Source organism: Ovis canadensis, chromosome 2 (assembly GCF_042477335.2).
Source record: "Ovis canadensis isolate MfBH-ARS-UI-01 breed Bighorn chromosome 2, ARS-UI_OviCan_v2, whole genome shotgun sequence".
NCBI lineage: Eukaryota > Metazoa > Chordata > Mammalia > Artiodactyla > Bovidae > Ovis > Ovis canadensis.
The window spans coordinates 50,463,180-50,480,061 of record NC_091246.1 but is presented as its reverse complement, the minus strand read 5'-3'; the positions used below and the strand labels follow the sequence as shown (position 1 = coordinate 50,480,061).

The window sequence follows — 16,882 nt, the reverse complement described above, 5'->3', positions numbered from 1 at the left end:
GTCAGCTTCCTCTGCCCCTTTTAAATTTCTGTGTTTCTCAGAATTCTGTCCTCACTTCACTTTTTTTCAAATATTCTCTTTTAAAGCATTCCCATTCTCATAGCTTTGTAAACTACCTTTATTTTGATGACCCTCCCCCTCCCCACTATAGTTTTAACTCCTGCTCCAGCGTTTCTCCTGAGCTGCAGACCTATGTTCCAGATGCTTCCTAGGTAGCCCTAAGGAAACTTGTCTGAACGTTTATTCCTAAATTAATACATTATTCATACCTCCTTTTCTCAGTCCTCACCCCAACCCACACAAGTGGCTGGTGTTTACTGGATAGCTACCCAAAAACCTGAACATTGATTTTTGTCTTCCCTTTGCCATACTCTAAGCAGTCCCCAAGCCCTGTCAGTTCTATCTCATAAATTTCTCTCCAGTTTGTCCCTTCTCTGTCTCCAGGGCCTCTAGTATAGTTCATGCCTTCCTAAATGGAAATGGAATTAAGCCTTATTAACATGTAACGTTTAGACTGACAGCCTTATTAATATGTGTAGACAGTGGGCCTCTGTATATTAGGAATAAATATATATGCGTGTTGAAGGTACGTGATCAAATTCTTTTCTACTGAGTATACAGTCAAAAGAGTTGGACACTGATTAGGCTATAAGATTAAGTTCAAACTTCATTAGCTTGACCCATCATGGTTGCCCCTGTCTGTTTCTCTTTGCCTTCCATATATTCCCAGCTCTGTCAGAATTACTTGTGGGTCCCTGAACACACCTTGTGTTTGAACCTCTCTGTTTAGAAGCCTCTCCAGTTGAGGATACTTTATTGATTCTTCATGACCTAGTTTGATTGTTACCTACTTTATGATGTTTTCCCTTACTCCCTTTATCCCTGTTTCTAGAGCACTTTTTCTTTATCTTCTAGTATAGGAGTCATCCTTTTGGGTCAAGATTGTGCACATCCCACTAGTCTATGAGCTCCCGTTTGACAGAGACTTTAATAGTGCTTAGCGGTGGCACACAAAGGACACCCAATAAATTTCTGTTTGTTTCCATTTCTGTGGTCCAGTGAAAATTTTTCTCAACCAAACAAAAATTATTGGTTGTAGTAGCTAGAATATTACAGTTTAGGTTCTAGTGTAGTAGACTTCCCTTGTAGCTCAGCTGGTAAAGAATCTGCCTGCAATAGGGGAGACCTGGGTTCTATCCCTGGGTTGGGAAGATGCCCTGGAGAAGGGAAAGGTTACCCACTCCAGTATTCTGGCCTAAAGAACTGCATAGACTGTATAGTCCATGGGGTTGCCAAGAGTCAGACACGACTGAGCGACTTTCACTTTGGCTTCCTGGGCTGGTATAAATGTAAAGCTGTACATGCAGATTCCTGTCCTTCATATAGTCTCTTTAACAGCTCCTCAGCTCTGCTGTTGGAGCACAAAAGCAGCCAAAGACTACATGTAAACAAATGAGCATGGCTGTGTAATAATTGATTTGTGGACACTGAAATTTAATTTCATATAATTTGTATGAATCAAAATATTATTTTGTTTTTTTTCCAAGCCTTTAAATATCTAAAACACCATTCTTAATTTACAAGTTCCTTAAAAAACAGGTAGTGGCCTAGATTTGGTCCTTGGGTAAAATGCTTGTTTTATAAATATTATAAAGGACATTTAGATTTAATAGAAATTGCTTTCCCAATAGGTCCGTTTTCTGTCTGATCTTGTGAACTGTCATGTCATTGCTGCCCCATCAATGGTTGCTATGTTTGAAAATTTTGTAAGTGTAACTCAGGAAGAAGATGTGCCTCAGGTAAGAAAACCCCTTGTGCTGGATTTCATTCATATGGTATGAGGAATTTTTCACTAATAGCCCTTTAGCAAAAAAAAAAAAAAACAAAAAAAACAGATTAATAGATATTACATTATAAATTCTTAATATCTGAAAGTTAAGCCAACTGGCATAATGGTCGATCCTCATGACATATGTATATTAGTTAAATGATTCTGCCTAATAAGATTAATATATCTGAAAATGCTCTGAATGAGCCGACGTCTTCATTAGCCCTATAAATAGTGTCCATAGGATTTCATTCAGGAATAAATATGATGTGAATGAAACTTCACTAGCACCTATCTTAAAGGCACCTTTTAAAAACTTCTTCAGGTGCGACGGGATTGGTACGTGTATGCGTTTCTGTCGTCCTTGCCCTGGGTTGGAAAGGAGTTGTATGAAAAGAAAGATGCAGAGATGGACCGAATCTTTGCCAGCACTGAAAGCTATCTTAAGTAAGGGCACAGCAGCATGGTAATGGTTTTGTGTCCCCTTAAGGTTTTGCCCAGGGAATTCTGTTTTAAGTTTGGTTTTCTATTAATAGGTACCTCTTTGGATATTGTTAATATCTACATAGTTACAAATAAAGCTGAAGAAGTCTAAAGATAAAAATTTGCTTTCTCATTACACTAAGCTACCTTCAATATTTTTTAAATGTTTTATATTTTTCAAAAGTTGTAGTTTTATATTTAATAATATATACATGTTTGCAAAAGAAGAATGAAAATAAGAGTGTGAATGTTCTAACATTTGAATATATCCTTCTCTCCTTTTATACAAGTGATGCTCCAGTATACAGATTGTTCTTCTATGCACACTTCCTTTTCCCCCCTTAATACAGTTTGGATTTGTTGTGTAAAATATTTAGCTCTACCTCATTCTTTTAACAGCTGTATGGTATTCAACTCATTTAATGTACCATAATTTCTTTAATTTGTTTCCTGTTGGTAGACATTGAGCCTATTGCAAGTCTTTGGCTATTTTAAATTGCGTTTCAGTGAATATCTTTGTACGTATGTCTTTGTGTACATGTGCAAATGTGTTTGTGGGTTATGTGAATTTTTAGAAATGGCATTACTAGGTTGAAGTGTCTTAACAGTTTTAATTTTGATAGATTGTTTAGTCAGATTGCCTTCCAAAGAGATTTTACTCTTCCAGATCTCTTCTAAAGTGATTGATTATTTATCAGTTAGCCTTCTGCCAGCAGTGTTTTCAAAACTGTATTTGCCTACATTTTGGCAGTACAATACATTATCAACGATTCTGCCATCTGACAGTTTGACAGGTTAAAATGTTTCACTCCTGTGATTTGCATTTTCTTAATTATGAAAGCAACTGAACATCTTTTCATGTTTTTAAAAACCTAAATGTAGGTTTTCATTTTAACTTTTAGAAGACGCCAAAAGACTCATGTACCCATGTTACAAGTATGGACCGCAGAGAAACCACATCCGCAAGAAGAGGTAAATTGACTTTCGTCTCTTGTGATAGATACAAGCACAGTCAGAGTAGATTCTTAATCTCTGACATACCCAGTCATCCCATTTGTATACCATAGCTATGTTTTCACACTTCATATCAGGGGTTCAGCTCCTCATAGCCCTAGGCATATAGTGTATTTTTAATAAATATTAGAATGTCCTTAGAACGTTCCCTATTCTGTGGGATTCCAGATATCATAGAGTTGATGTATTTTTTACTTAAATGCCCAATTTGAAAAAATAAGATATAACAGCCCCAGACAGACTTTGTAAAGTAATTAAAACGTGTACAGAAACATAGCACTATTCTTTTGTAATGTGTTTAATAAGTTAGCTTGCTTTTGTACCCTATATTTTAGAAAGTAGTAGATTTTTGGTTTTGTCTAGTCAAAATGTTATTTCACCTAGCCTCCAAATATCTATTAATTGTTAAAAATTAATCTGTCTTTAGTATTTAGATTGCCTCTGGGCCCAGATTCAGAAATTGAAAAAGGATCGCTGGCAGGAGCGGCACATCCTAAGACCTTATCTTGCCTTTGACAGCATCCTGTGTGAAGCACTGCAGCACAACCTGCCTCCATTCACACCACCTCCTCACACAGAAGACTCGGTGTACCCAATGCCAAGGGTCATCTTCAGGATGTTTGATTACACAGATGATCCTGAGGTATGTGCATGGTCAGCAGAGGTTTCTTTCAAAGGGCCTGTGTTATGTTGTACTTACGGTTTCATCTTGTTAGAATTATGCCTGCAGGACATTTCAATTTTGAGTCATTTGTTGTCTGAGAGGGTCAGTGGCAGTGAGGTTAACGTCTAATTCAGTGAATGGAATCACCTCATTATGTAAGAAATCATATTTAGCTTGTATAAATGAAGAGACAGCGTGGTGTACAATCAAAAAGTTTAGGTTCAAGAGCCAGGTTGGTTTGGGTTTTAATCCCGATTTAGGCATATCCCAGCTGTGCAATCTTGAGTGAGTTATTTACGTTAGTTTCCTAAATAGAATAATAATTAGTATATAGCTCACAAAGTTGTAATGAGGATTAAATTGTTAATATACACACATAAGGTATACAGAGATATATGACACATGGTAAGTGCTCAGTAGTGTTTAAAAATCCCAAAGATAAGTATAAGCTGACTTTATAGTTCTTAAATATATATTTTTTTTATTATGAGGTCAAGTTGTTGATAGCCTTTATCCTTTAGCAGATTAAAAAATGTATACGTTTGATAATAACATTTAGTATAAAAATTTACATTTTAACTATGCTTTACTTTATGCCTTTGTGTTTAAATGACTGTTAACTTTAACACCCAAGCAGCAAGCATAGTGATCACTGGATTGGTGCTGAACAGAAACTCGCCTAACTAAAGTGCCATGTGGTAGTGGTGGTGTAGTCGTGCCTGACTCTTCATAACCTCGTGGACTGTAGCCCACAAGGCTCTCTGTCACACCTGTTGCTTGTACGTTCCAGTCAGCATAGAGCAGAGTTCCTCAACCTCAGCACAATTGATCTTTGGGGCTGTGGAATCCTTAGTTGTGAGGCTGTCTTATGAATTGTTTGATGCCTAGAATTCTCCCTGGCCTCTGCCTTCTAGGTGCCAGTAGCGTGTCAGTTGTGACAACCAAAAATGTCTCCAGAGTTTGCCAGATGTTCCCCTAGGGGCAAAATTGCCCCTGGTTGAGAACCACTGGCGTAAGAACCCGTATTACCACCTAAGGTCAAATTTGAGTTTTCTTCCCCCGCCTTCTCTCTTCTCTTCTATGGAAAGTTGCTTTTGATCAGTGAAATTTTAGTGTATGTATATTCTATCTTAGAGTTAATAGTTGTTGGGTAATGGGTTAGTTAGTTGCTCAAGTCATGTCTGACTCTTTGCAACCCCATGGACTGTAGCCCTGCCAGGCTCATCTGTCCATGGAATTCTTCAGGCAAGAATACTGGAGTGGATTGCCATTTCCAGGGGATCTTCCCAACCCAGGGTAATCGGTTATAAATACAGAGTTATCAACTTGCTACCCACTTGCAGTATTCCATATATAATAAAATGCTTTAGTCAACTTTATGTAATGGTCTAATTAGGTGTATGTAATTGGAAGTCTACTTTACAATAAGACGATTAGAATCTTTGTGATTAGGTTATTTATTTGTGCAAAGGGAACATTAGGACATCAAAATCTGCCTCTCCTGTACTGTTTGTAATTGGTATTGCCTCTGTGATGTGCCCATCATCCTTTGCCAGAAGAGCTTAAATATACAAGATATCTTAAGAGGATTTGGTTGTTTAGTTCTGGTCTTTCAAAAAAAATTTTGTTTTTCTTTTTTGATTAGAAATTATAAAGTAAAGTAAAAGTCACCATTAAAAGTCTACAGTGGTCACTAAAAAAGGAAATAAAAATAAACGCATTGAACCTGTTTGCTATGCATATTTTTAAAAATTAAACAATACGTAGATAGTGTTCTTTAACCTTTTTAAAAACAACACAGTGTGGATATCTTTCAACATATATGTGATTTTTTTATATCTACATAGTGTTTTAAATAAAATTTCCCCCCCTCCATGTGTGTGTTTTTTAAAAAAAGAAAAACACAGTGTGGATATCTTCTAACATGTATGTGATTTTTTATGTCTACAGAGTGTTTAAAATTCCCCCCCCCATGTGTTTGTTTTTTTCCAGTTTTATTTTTAATTTATTTTATCTTTGGCTGTGCTTAATCTTGTTGCTGTGCAAGCTTTTCTCTAGTTGCGGTAAGTGGGGGCTCCTCTGCTGCAGTGCTTGGGCTTCACATTGCAGTGGCTTCTCCTGTTGCGGAACACAGAGTCCAGGGCGTGCAGGGTTCAGTGGCTGCAGCACATAGACTCAGTAGTCGCCGCCCCTGGGCTCCAGTGCTTGGGCTCAGTAGTTGTGGTGCACAACAGTAGCTATGGTCTTAGTTGCTCTGCGGCACGTGGGATCTTCCTGAATCGGGGCTCGAACGCATGTCCCATGCGTTGGCAGGTGGATTCTTTACCATCAAGCCACCATGGAAGCCCCCTCTCCATGTTTTTTATGGAAGTAATCCAGTCTCATTGTGTAAAAAACTAAATCAAGGACTAACAATATACAAAAAATTAAAGTTTGCATTTAAGTTAATGATTTAATCATTTAAGACTTGAGGTGGGCAGAGATAGTAGTGTCAGGTAGAAGAAAAACTATAACTGATGTTCTAGTTCTCTTGTAGGTAGGGGAACACAGAAGTAAAATCTGTTGAAATACAGAGCTTTCACACTTGTAAACTTTTATTCTCAGCATCCAATATAAAAAGTATTGGAACATAATAAGCTCTCATATATTTTGTTAAAGAAATGAAAACTATTTTGTCTGGCCCTGTAGTATATAGCTGTTGTTTTGATTCCAGGGTCCTGTAATGCCAGGGAGTCATTCAGTGGAAAGATTTGTAATAGAAGAGAATCTTCACTGCATCATTAAGTCCCATTGGAAGGAAAGGAAGACTTGGTAAGATGCTTTTCATGGTACTTTTACTAGTGTGGCAAAAAAGTAGTAATCTTAATGATTTAGAAAGAGCAAAATACATGTTAAGAGTAAGAAAGTCTTCCTCTTCCTGGTTTCCGGCTCACTATGACCAATTTCGAAAACACTTGACTTGCTTTCTGGCAGCACTTCAGCTTCAAATAGTACTTTTCTGGATGCTGTGTAGTACTGTAGTGCTTTATAGTGTTATGCGTAGGATGCCTGCTCTTTTATGTGGATATTTTCCATATGTTCTGGATAAATTAATTTGAGTGACAAGCTATTTTGGGGATAAATGTTGCAGGAATAAATGAATACTAATGGTTTTGCTCTGTTTCCTAGCAGTTAGACATCAAGCTTTGGAAAAGTTTATTTTTAATGTTTTCTAAAACCTTGGAAAGTTTTAGTTTGGATTTTAAGATGGAAAAGAATATAGCATTTTGGGGATAGTCTACCATATAAAACTATTTAAGTTAGTAGATCTGAATGTACTTCCTTACTATTATTTACATTCTTTCTGATCTTTCAAGGAGTTCTGGATATACATTAAAGAGTTTCCTTTAGGGTAGAAAAAATAATTTGTGCTGTAGTTAGATGAAGTAACGGAAATCTAGAACATTTCAGAAAATATTTCCTTTATATCTACACACACTGTTTTTGAAACTGCTTATTTGGTTTTTCATTTATCTGTGTATACTCACTGAACTTAAATTACACTTTTTATAGTGCTGCACAGCTAGTGAGTTATCCTGGGAAGAACAAGATCCCCTTGAACTACCACATAGTTGAGGTATGCATTCCAGATGAAGCTTGTTTCAAAGTCTCAGAATCTTTCTGTTGACTGTAAAGTGCAATCTGCTTTTGGCCTTTTGTTATTGTTCTTGCTGCTTGTCAGATAATGAAAATTAACAGAGAAAAAGAGGAAGTTGCTTTCAGTTTTGGAGCTCTGTTAACCATGTTAGTCAAGCGAAAAGAGAAGGTTAAGCCCAGTAACCAAACAAAATTTTGAGTTGCCTATAATTTATTTATTTAGTATGTCTTCATTCATGGATAGTTATCATGGATACTGTAAGTTACCTCTAACTCTAGCAGTTCATTGGCCACTTAACAGATGTGTGTGTGCGTGCGCATGTCTGTGCTCAGTTGTGTTCAACTCTTAGTGACCCCATGGACTATAGCCTTCCAGGCCTCCTCTGTGCATGGAATTTTCCAAGCAAGAATACTGGAGTGGGTTGCTATTTCCTTCTCCAGGGAACATATGTATAAGTGGCTTAAATACTTTATAATAATCTTTAGGCAGATAACCCATTTTTTACCTGTGTTTATCTGGTTTCTTACTACTAGCATACTCTGGACTAGTATATTATTTCCTGTATCACAAGGGTAGGGAAATACGAATTCTTATTTAGAAATCAAAAGAGCCAATTGTTTTGGAAGTGAAAAGAATAGATAATGCTTTTGATTCCATATTAACTCATACAGTTGAACACCTTATAGAAATTTATTTCCCAAAAAAACCAGTATTTTCACTTGATACATGAGTCAAACTGTCAATTATATTATTCCTTTATGTTAGAAGCTCAGTGTGAACATAATTAGTGTCTTCTTTAATTCACTTTTTATTCATACTCTACGAGTGTGAACAGTGGTATAGTGCATCTGTGCGCTATAGATAGACAGTGCATCTGTTCTGTCTTTACAAAACTTGAGAGCATGCTTAGGCTACTGGATTTCACTCATTGACATGTCAATTGAAGTGTAAAACGTAAGTCACATTTTAAAAGCTGCAAAATGTTTAGAAATTCCTACAAAAGTGTGGGAGATGGGAGTGAGGAGGAGGAATGCAAACTAGGCTTTAGAAGTCTAGGTATGTGGCCCACAAATTATATATGGAGGATGAAAACAAATCTCTGAACAAGAGCATGGCCAAAATGTCTGGGACTACCAAAAAGGTAGTAACTGTGCAGAATGACTTAACTATCTTCTGATCCCATCCTCAGAGCCTACAAAGGGCTTTTATTTCTTATAGAGCTGAAATTCTGATGGCTCTATGAGTCCCTAGTAAACTACCTCCCTGAACTAACTCTGATACTTTCAAAGTTGAAATTTAATTCTCTGGAAATATCAGCTAAGCATTAATTTTTACATATTCTTATTGATTGAGTTACAGAGATAAGAAATCTTCATTATGGTACTCAATCATAGGTCTTTGTGTTTTAGAGAGCATAGTTTTTAAGGTTAAAAAGTTACTTTTCAAAATTACGAATATCACAAAATTTAGAACACTGAGGTCTTTCTAAATAGTAGAAGTGCATGGATCGCTGTGGAATTGAGTGCTGACTTGTGATTCCCTTGTAGGTGATCTTTGCAGAGCTGTTTCAGCTTCCAGCACCGCCTCATATAGATGTGATGTACACAACACTTCTCATTGAACTGTGCAAACTTCAGCCTGGCTCTCTACCCCAAGTTGTATCCTTTCCTTTGTTTTTAAACGTCCTCTGTTTGGCCTGGCTTTACAAGATTGTTAAATATTTCTGCTGGGTGGGTTTAAATCACTTCATGAAAACAGTTTGGCATTTCTTTAAAAGTTAAAAATCACATATACCATACAATCAACCACTCTACTCTTTGTTGACTAAGAGTATTAATGTTTATAACTTTATGTGTAACAACCCCAAACTGGAAACTGTCCAAATATCCATCAATACGTGAATGGATAAGCAAATTTTGTTACAATTATACAATGGAATACTACTCAGGTTGAAAAAAAAAAGAACAGATTTTCAATGCAGGCATCAACATGAGTGAATTGCAAAATATATGTTGAATAAAAGATGCCAAACAAATATGAATTCATAGTATATGATCCCATTTACACAGAATCCTAGAAAATGCAAATAATGTAGTGACAACAGACCAAGATTTGCTTGGGGGCATAAATGGGAAGAAGGGAGGATGGATTATAAGGAGAATGTAGCAATTTTGGAGGTGATGTAAATGTTTATTATCTTGATTTCACAGGTGTATACAGGTCAGGTGTTATTGTATATCATTGATACCTCAAAGAGCAGTTACTTGAATTACTAGCCATTTCATGGACTTCTAGGAAATGTTATTCGTTTTTTCTATTACAGATTTATTTTCAAAGAGAGTATAGTTTCCTTATCCTGAAATTCACAGCTTGCACAGGCAACTGAAATGTTATATATGCGTTTGGACACGATGAATACTACATGTGTAGACAGGTATAGTGTTGCCCCCTCCTTTTTTTTTTTTTTAATATTTGGCTGCAGTGGGTTTTAGCTGCTGCATGTGAGATCCAGTTCCCTGACCAAGAATCGAACCCACGTCCCCTAAATTGGGAGCGTGGAGTCTTAGCCACTGTACTACCAGGGAAGTCCCTGCCTTATTTCTATAGTGTTAGCAGCTTCTACTCCCTGTACTTTATAAAAGTATTTGATCAGAAAAATTTTTGCCCTTTTAAGAATTTCCAAGTTGGTTTTTCTTTCTTGCCTCCTGCAAATAATCCTATATATAATAAAGCTCATACTTGTTGTAATATAGCATTTCACTTTCTAGTCTTAATTTTCAATGTGAAATGATACCCATGCTGAAGTTTTCTTTAATTTCATTGCTTATTTGTTTGGTGCTTTGGTATGGTTACACTTTCCCTTTGTAATTAGGTAGGTAAGCTTTTAAAATAGACTTTATGCTAATTCATATGTAGAAGCAGAGTCTAATTGCGTGTATTTATTATGTCTATATGTTATGTATTTGTTTATAGATAGTGTCTGTTTCTAAAATAATTAACTTCTCTATAACTACAACTTCAAGACTTGGTTTATACAAAAGACCATATTGGAGTTTTACAGCTGTGTTGATTGGCATGCCCACTTTTGTCTTTTGGGTGAAATCTTCCTGCCTCTGTTAGCTAACATGCTCTCTTACTCTGTCACTTTCCCAGATTAGCTCAGAACAGATAGTGCATATTTTCCATAATCTGTCACGTCCATTGTTGAAATGCAATATTTGAAAACTATCAGAAAAGGCTACCCTGTGTGTTGACCTATTATCTTGAGTAGTTTTAATGATTGAAATTATAGGGACATAAGGGATATGCTTTAAGGTGTCTGCTGAGGTTTTTCCCAGTCTAATTAATAAACTGCCGGTTGCTCTGGGCATTCCAACTATGCCATTCATTCAGCAAGTATTTACTGGGCTCTTACAAATTTCACAGTATTATATAGTATACTAAAGTGATCCCTGTCTAGTTAGATCAGGGGTGTCTTTAAGAGAAAAAGGGGCTTTGATGGTACGTTTTGTTGTTTGTGGTAAAAAGGGCCTGGTATGATAATGAAAGCCTGCGCTTTGGCTCTTGCATTTATAAAATGTTTTTGATCTTTTTTTGCACCTCACAGCTCTGTTTCACTGTCAGTTAAAGGGAATAATACATCCCTCAGCAGTTACTGTGAGAATTAAATTATATAATATAAACATATATAAGGTTCTTGATATAAAACAGGCACTTGAGTCGTATCTGTTACTCTCTTGTAAAGGATAGCACTGTTAGGAGGAGTGAGATGGGGACTGTTATTTTTTTGAAATAGATGAGTTTCAGGATTTGCACAGAGAAGGATAGGTGGCAGGAGAAAGTAACAGTTATAGGTAGGGTGAAAATAGGGTCGTCTTTGTCTGAAGAATTATGTGAATTCCTATTATAAACTGCAACCATTCATCGTTTTCCATCCCCCACTCTTTGTGTAGGTTTATTAATTGGTTTTCCCATCATCTAAGTAACTTCCAATTCCGTTGGAGCTGGGAGGATTGGTAAGTAGTGTTATCTCTCTCTTTTCTCTACAATTTACCATTTTAAAAAGTAATATTTAAAACTATAATATAAAAGCCATCTTTTTGTGATCTGAAAGATTTAGTTTTATATATATATATATAAATGAAATAATCTGGGTAGAAGGGAACTATTTGCAGCTTAATACAAGGTAGATATAGGTGCAGATTATGTGTAAGAACTTGTAAAACTGTATTTTGTCATTAGGTCAGATTGTCTTACTCAAGATCCAGAAAGTCCCAAACCAAAGTTCGTAAGAGAAGTTCTAGAAAAATGTATGAGGTAAGTTCTTTGTGTTTTCTCCTTAGCTTAGGTGGTCTCATTTCTGTGGGGGAGGTTTCCCTTCTCTGAATGTATGTCCAGAATATCATTTTTAAAATCCAAGTACCTATCTTTCTTCCCTTTCAGATTTAGGCTGAGAAATTAGGGCAGCCATGCCGTCTGGATTCTATGTGAATTAAGTCAAAAAGTTCATTTTTGTCAAATATGCTTTGAAATAATTTCAAATTTTAGGAAAGTTGCCACAATAGAACTCTGTATCATGTTCATCTAGATCCCCTAGTTAACATTTTACTACATTTGTTCTAATGTCTAGTCCTTTTTCCCTCTCTGTATAATATCTACCCTTTATATTGATCTTTTTCTGAACTTTTTGAAAACAAGTTGCAGATATGATGTCTGATCATTCTTTAATAGTCGGTGGTATATTTCCCCAAAACAAAAAAAAAACTTCTTCATGACCAGCACACAGCCCTCCAGATCAGGATCTGAGCTGATACAGTAATACCACTATACAATCCACAGATGCTGCTGAAATTTTGCCAACCATCCCAACAGTATTTTTTTCCTTTCTGGTCCGGAATTCTATCCAGGAGCATGTATAGCATTTAATTGTCATTTTCTTCTGATTCCTTCACCTTGAACTGCTGTTATTCTTTCTCGTTCACATCATTGTCAGTTTTAAAGAATGCGGGCCTTACTTTGTTGTGTCGCCTTGGTGCATCCTCATGACTCAAGTCTCGCATTGTCCACCACTAAAGATGTTAATCTTAATTATATGGCCACGTCAGGCTTCTCAACCTGAAACTCCCCATTTTTCCCTTTGTAGTTGATTAATATTTTGTGGGAAATATCCTGAGGTAACACTCCCGTCTTACATCAGATCTCCACTGCAACTCGTACTTTTATTTGCCACCACTATGATGATCCTCAGGTGATGATTCCCTTTTTCTGTTATTCTTTCTACATTTATTAGTTTGCTTTCTACTGTAAGAAAGAGCTTTCCTTTTTTACCTGTTTATTAATTCCTATGTTTGTATATCAGTAGAGACTATTTCATTCAGTGGATTATAATTCATTACTGTCATTACTAATTTGATGCTTAAATTGCCCCTGATTTGTCCACTGGGAGTCCTTTGTGCCTTCTGTGTCTTTTTTTCCTTTCTTTAATGTTCTCCCTCCATTCATTGAGCATTTCCTTATTTCTGGCACAAATGTTCTGGGCTCTTCTTATGTTTCCTTGCCCCCTTCCTGGAATCATCTATTCATTCAAAGAGGCGGAGTTTCTTTTAGTGGAGCATGGTATTTAAGTAGCAAGGTCTGGACACTTGATGTGTTCATTGCTATTGGGTGTTACTGGTTTTCCGCCCTCTAGATGGACAAGCATAGTGAATATCTTCATGCACACATATACCCATACATACATAAATCTGTTTTTATATCCACCTAGATGTGTGTATCTTTCCAGTTCCAACCCAACATATCATTTTTCTTCCTAGCCTTCCCCTTTGCCATGATTTCTAAATACCTTGGCAGACATTAAGAAACTTGTCTCCCACTGTCTTGATAAGTATTTATTACAATATAACCAATCTCCCAACCATACAAACTGTTTCCTTCACCTCATCCCACCCTACCATCACCACCTCACATCCTTGGCCACCAGGCTTGTGGACCCACTGGCCCACATCTCAGTACAAACCAGAAAGTTCTGAAGAAGACGTGAGTTCTGTTGTGCTGGCCCAGACAGGAGTTAAAACGACTTGTTGCCCCTTTACTTCTTGGTTGTCAGCTGAGTGCAGGGTGTTGATCTTCTGAGTAAAGTGGGATATTACCAAAGAATGAAACTGATGAATGGTATTTTCTGAGGCTTTTATTTATATTGTAGGTTGTCTTACCATCAGCGTATATTAGATTTTGTCCCTCCTACCTTCTCAGCTCTATGTCCTGCAAACCCAACCTGCATTTACAAGTATGGAGATGAAAGTAGCAGTAAGTAATGAATCCTCTGTTTTTCAAAGGTACTAATGCAAATATTAAGTCAATTATCTAAGGTGGAGAAAGTGAATTATTTCTCTTCTTGGGTTTATATTTTCTCTGTTTGAAAGGTGATTTCTCACCAGCCTCTGTTGTTTTATTTGCCCTGTCAATAATTTTAAACATTTACTGTGATTTCCTTAGTTATTACTGTCTTGTAACTGTTTTTAATATTGTTTATAATGATTCATGAGATTTTAAGTGGTGTTAAGTATAGCAAGATGAATTTATAGCCAGAACTTACTAAAATGAAAGTATGTGTTTGTCATGGCAGTTCTGATTACATGAATCGATTTATCATCTGCTCACAGTACAGGCGTGGGAACATAGGTGCACATAGAGGCTATGTTTTACCTGCAGTGTGCCTCTAGTCTAGAAGTAAATTCTTAAACATACTTTCTTTCTTTTTGGTCACGCCACTTCTGAGATTTGCACTGTAAATCAAAGGGACTGTTTGATATGCCATATTGTGCGTTACACTTAGTGGAGGGGAAGGCTGTGCACCGGTGAGCAGTGGTAGAGGCAGGTGTGGAGTTCCCGTTAGTCTTTTTCCGCGGCACTGTGCTCAGCTCCTCTGTGAGCCTTCCACTTCATGTTGTGTAGCAGTTCTTTGTATCTTAGAACTCACTCCTCTCGCTTGCTTTCTCACATTGCACCCCTGCTTCTCCACCTGCACTTCAGACCACACCTGTTTTCCTTGAAACAAAACCCGGTTCCAGGGCTGCATATTCCATTTCCTATGTTACTGTGTCACTTATTCCTTAAAACAACTCTTGAGAAATAGGTATGTTTCTAACACCAGTTTTACAGTGAGGGAATGGCTTCAAAGAGGTAAAGCCCAGACTTAAATACTGAGCAGCCTTGTTCTTGATCACTGTGTTTTCTGCAAAAAGCAGAGCTTGATGTGGTACTTAGAAGTGCCACATTTTGATTTCTGCTTTGTACTGGCTCAGAGAACCATAAGATACAGTCTTTGATATCAAAGAGTTCAGACTTCTGTTGAACACTGAGCTTTCTTTTTTCCCCACAGAAATAACTCAGCCTCCAGCCTAGCGTTTAAGGCCCACCTAAACTGTTGTTTCTACTTGACGGTTTGTCATTTCCACTCCAGCCAAGCCCACTTTGTTTTTTCCATGCTTCTCATTCTTGGTTTTACCTTTGTTTGTACCATTATCCCTTTCTATTCTCTGATTCCTGTTCTCTCTTCAGGATCTAGCCCAAGCTCCACTCTTGTAAATATTTTCTTAACCTTTAGCAAGCCAGTTTCGTGCTACTCTCTGGCTACTTTTTATGTGAGTATCTTGGTTCCTTATCTAGAGTGTAGACTTGTCGATGGCGGAGGATTTTTCTTCCCTTTCTCTCCCACTTTCAAGAAAAGTACAGAGCACATGTGAATTGTTGGAACTGACTTTATTCATTACAAATGCTTAGTAACTCATATTCTGTGTCAGAATTGCCTTTTTTGCTACCTCTTTGTCTACCTTACATTAAAAGTAGATTTCCAGTTGCTCTGGTGATGCTGTACAACATGTATTAGCACAGATTGTATACAGTAAGGACCTGACAGATACTAACCAACAGTAACCATGTGGAGTCACAGCACACAAGCATCTGGCTTACGTAGATTCACGAACGTGGATTCAGCAAAAGAGAAAAGCAAAGAGTCTGTCTTAAGTTGGCAGCCTGCACCTTGTTCAAACCCAAAATTAGTTTCCACTGTATTAGGGAAAAGGAGGATCATTGACCAAAATGAAAGAGAAATACATTGATTCTCAGCCTTTCAGCTTAGAGGCCTAGGGATTTGAGACCATCAAAGGAGAGTTGCAGCTGTGTTTCCTGAGGAAGATCCATACTTGCCTCACACTCTGAATTTCAATTATCTCCATGTTCTTAAGGAAGTGTTGAGACAAGAAACCTATTATGCCTTATTTTAGGTGAAAAGCCATTGACATATTGAATGAAACTTTCATATGTGATTATCTTTATACAGAATAAATATTGACCTTAGGATAGAGAGTACTCTGTTGTTAAAGTAATTTTTAAAAAGTTTTTCAGTTATTTAACTCTTTGCATTCTGTGCTTAGACTCGCTTCCTGGACATTCAGTTGCCCTCTGTTTAGCTGTTGCCTTTAAAAGTAAAGCAACCAATGATGAAATCTTCAGCATTCTCAAAGACGTCCCTAATCCTAATCAGGATGATGATGATGGTAAGGGAATTAAATATTTGTTGAATGGAACTATATATGGGCCAGGTTTAAGTAGAAACATAATTCTCATACAGTGTTATTTGTTTAGCCTGACAGCCTGTCAGTTGTTATTCCCCAGAACACAGGTATCTGTTCCCTTAAGCATTGCCTGCTTTCACTCTAGAGAGGTTCATGCACAGGAAGACTTGGTATATTATAAAGTTGGATGTTCTCTCCAAATTGAACTGTAAGTTTATCATCAACAAAAGATAAGACAAAAAGGCATGAGAGGGACTTGCTTTGTCATCTATTAAAACATCTTGGAAACTACAATAACTCAAACAAAAAAAGACAAATTAGTGAAACAGATAAAGTCTACTGGGACAACGGGGTAACCATTTAGGAAAATTTTGTTAGATCTGTACATAATGATGTGCAGAGAAAAATGACTTAAAATATTAATGGTGTTTAGATTATTACTCAGATTTTGTTTAGATTTTTCTAAGAAATTTGTATTATGTTAGAATATATTTAGAAAGTATAATTCAGAATGTTAAATTTAGACATTGTCAGACATCTTAGGACATGGACCTAAAGTGTAAAGGGCTTACTGTATTTTTCTCTTTTACTATTTATCTTGCCACCATGTAGAGCGATAAGAACAAAGAAATCTATGTGGTATTTGTAAAAAGAAATGGATCATATAGAAGAATTTGGGA

At 36.8% G+C, this 16,882-nt stretch overlaps 1 protein-coding gene across 2 annotated transcripts in view; it reads left to right on the top strand.

Annotated features, from left to right (window-relative positions):
- The window catches only part of NCBP1 (nuclear cap binding protein subunit 1), a 38,007-nt gene that overhangs the window by 11,460 nt on the left and 9,665 nt on the right, over positions 1-16,882 (top strand). The window contains exons 5-16 of one of the 2 annotated variants that reach the window (XM_069576112.1): positions 1,692-1,799; positions 2,154-2,275; positions 3,214-3,283; positions 3,753-3,968; positions 6,703-6,800; positions 7,542-7,605; positions 9,174-9,284; positions 9,996-10,060; positions 11,580-11,642; positions 11,869-11,943; positions 13,829-13,932; positions 16,062-16,184. In XM_069576112.1, coding sequence (XP_069432213.1) covers positions 1,692-1,799; positions 2,154-2,275; positions 3,214-3,283; positions 3,753-3,968; positions 6,703-6,800; positions 7,542-7,605; positions 9,174-9,284; positions 9,996-10,060; positions 11,580-11,642; positions 11,869-11,943; positions 13,829-13,932; positions 16,062-16,184 — 1,219 coding nt within the window. The remainder of the gene's footprint in view (positions 1-1,691; positions 1,800-2,153; positions 2,276-3,213; positions 3,284-3,752; positions 3,969-6,702; positions 6,801-7,541; positions 7,606-9,173; positions 9,285-9,995; positions 10,061-11,579; positions 11,643-11,868; positions 11,944-13,828; positions 13,933-16,061; positions 16,185-16,882) is intronic. The other variant, XM_069576113.1, reaches the window with a different exon arrangement.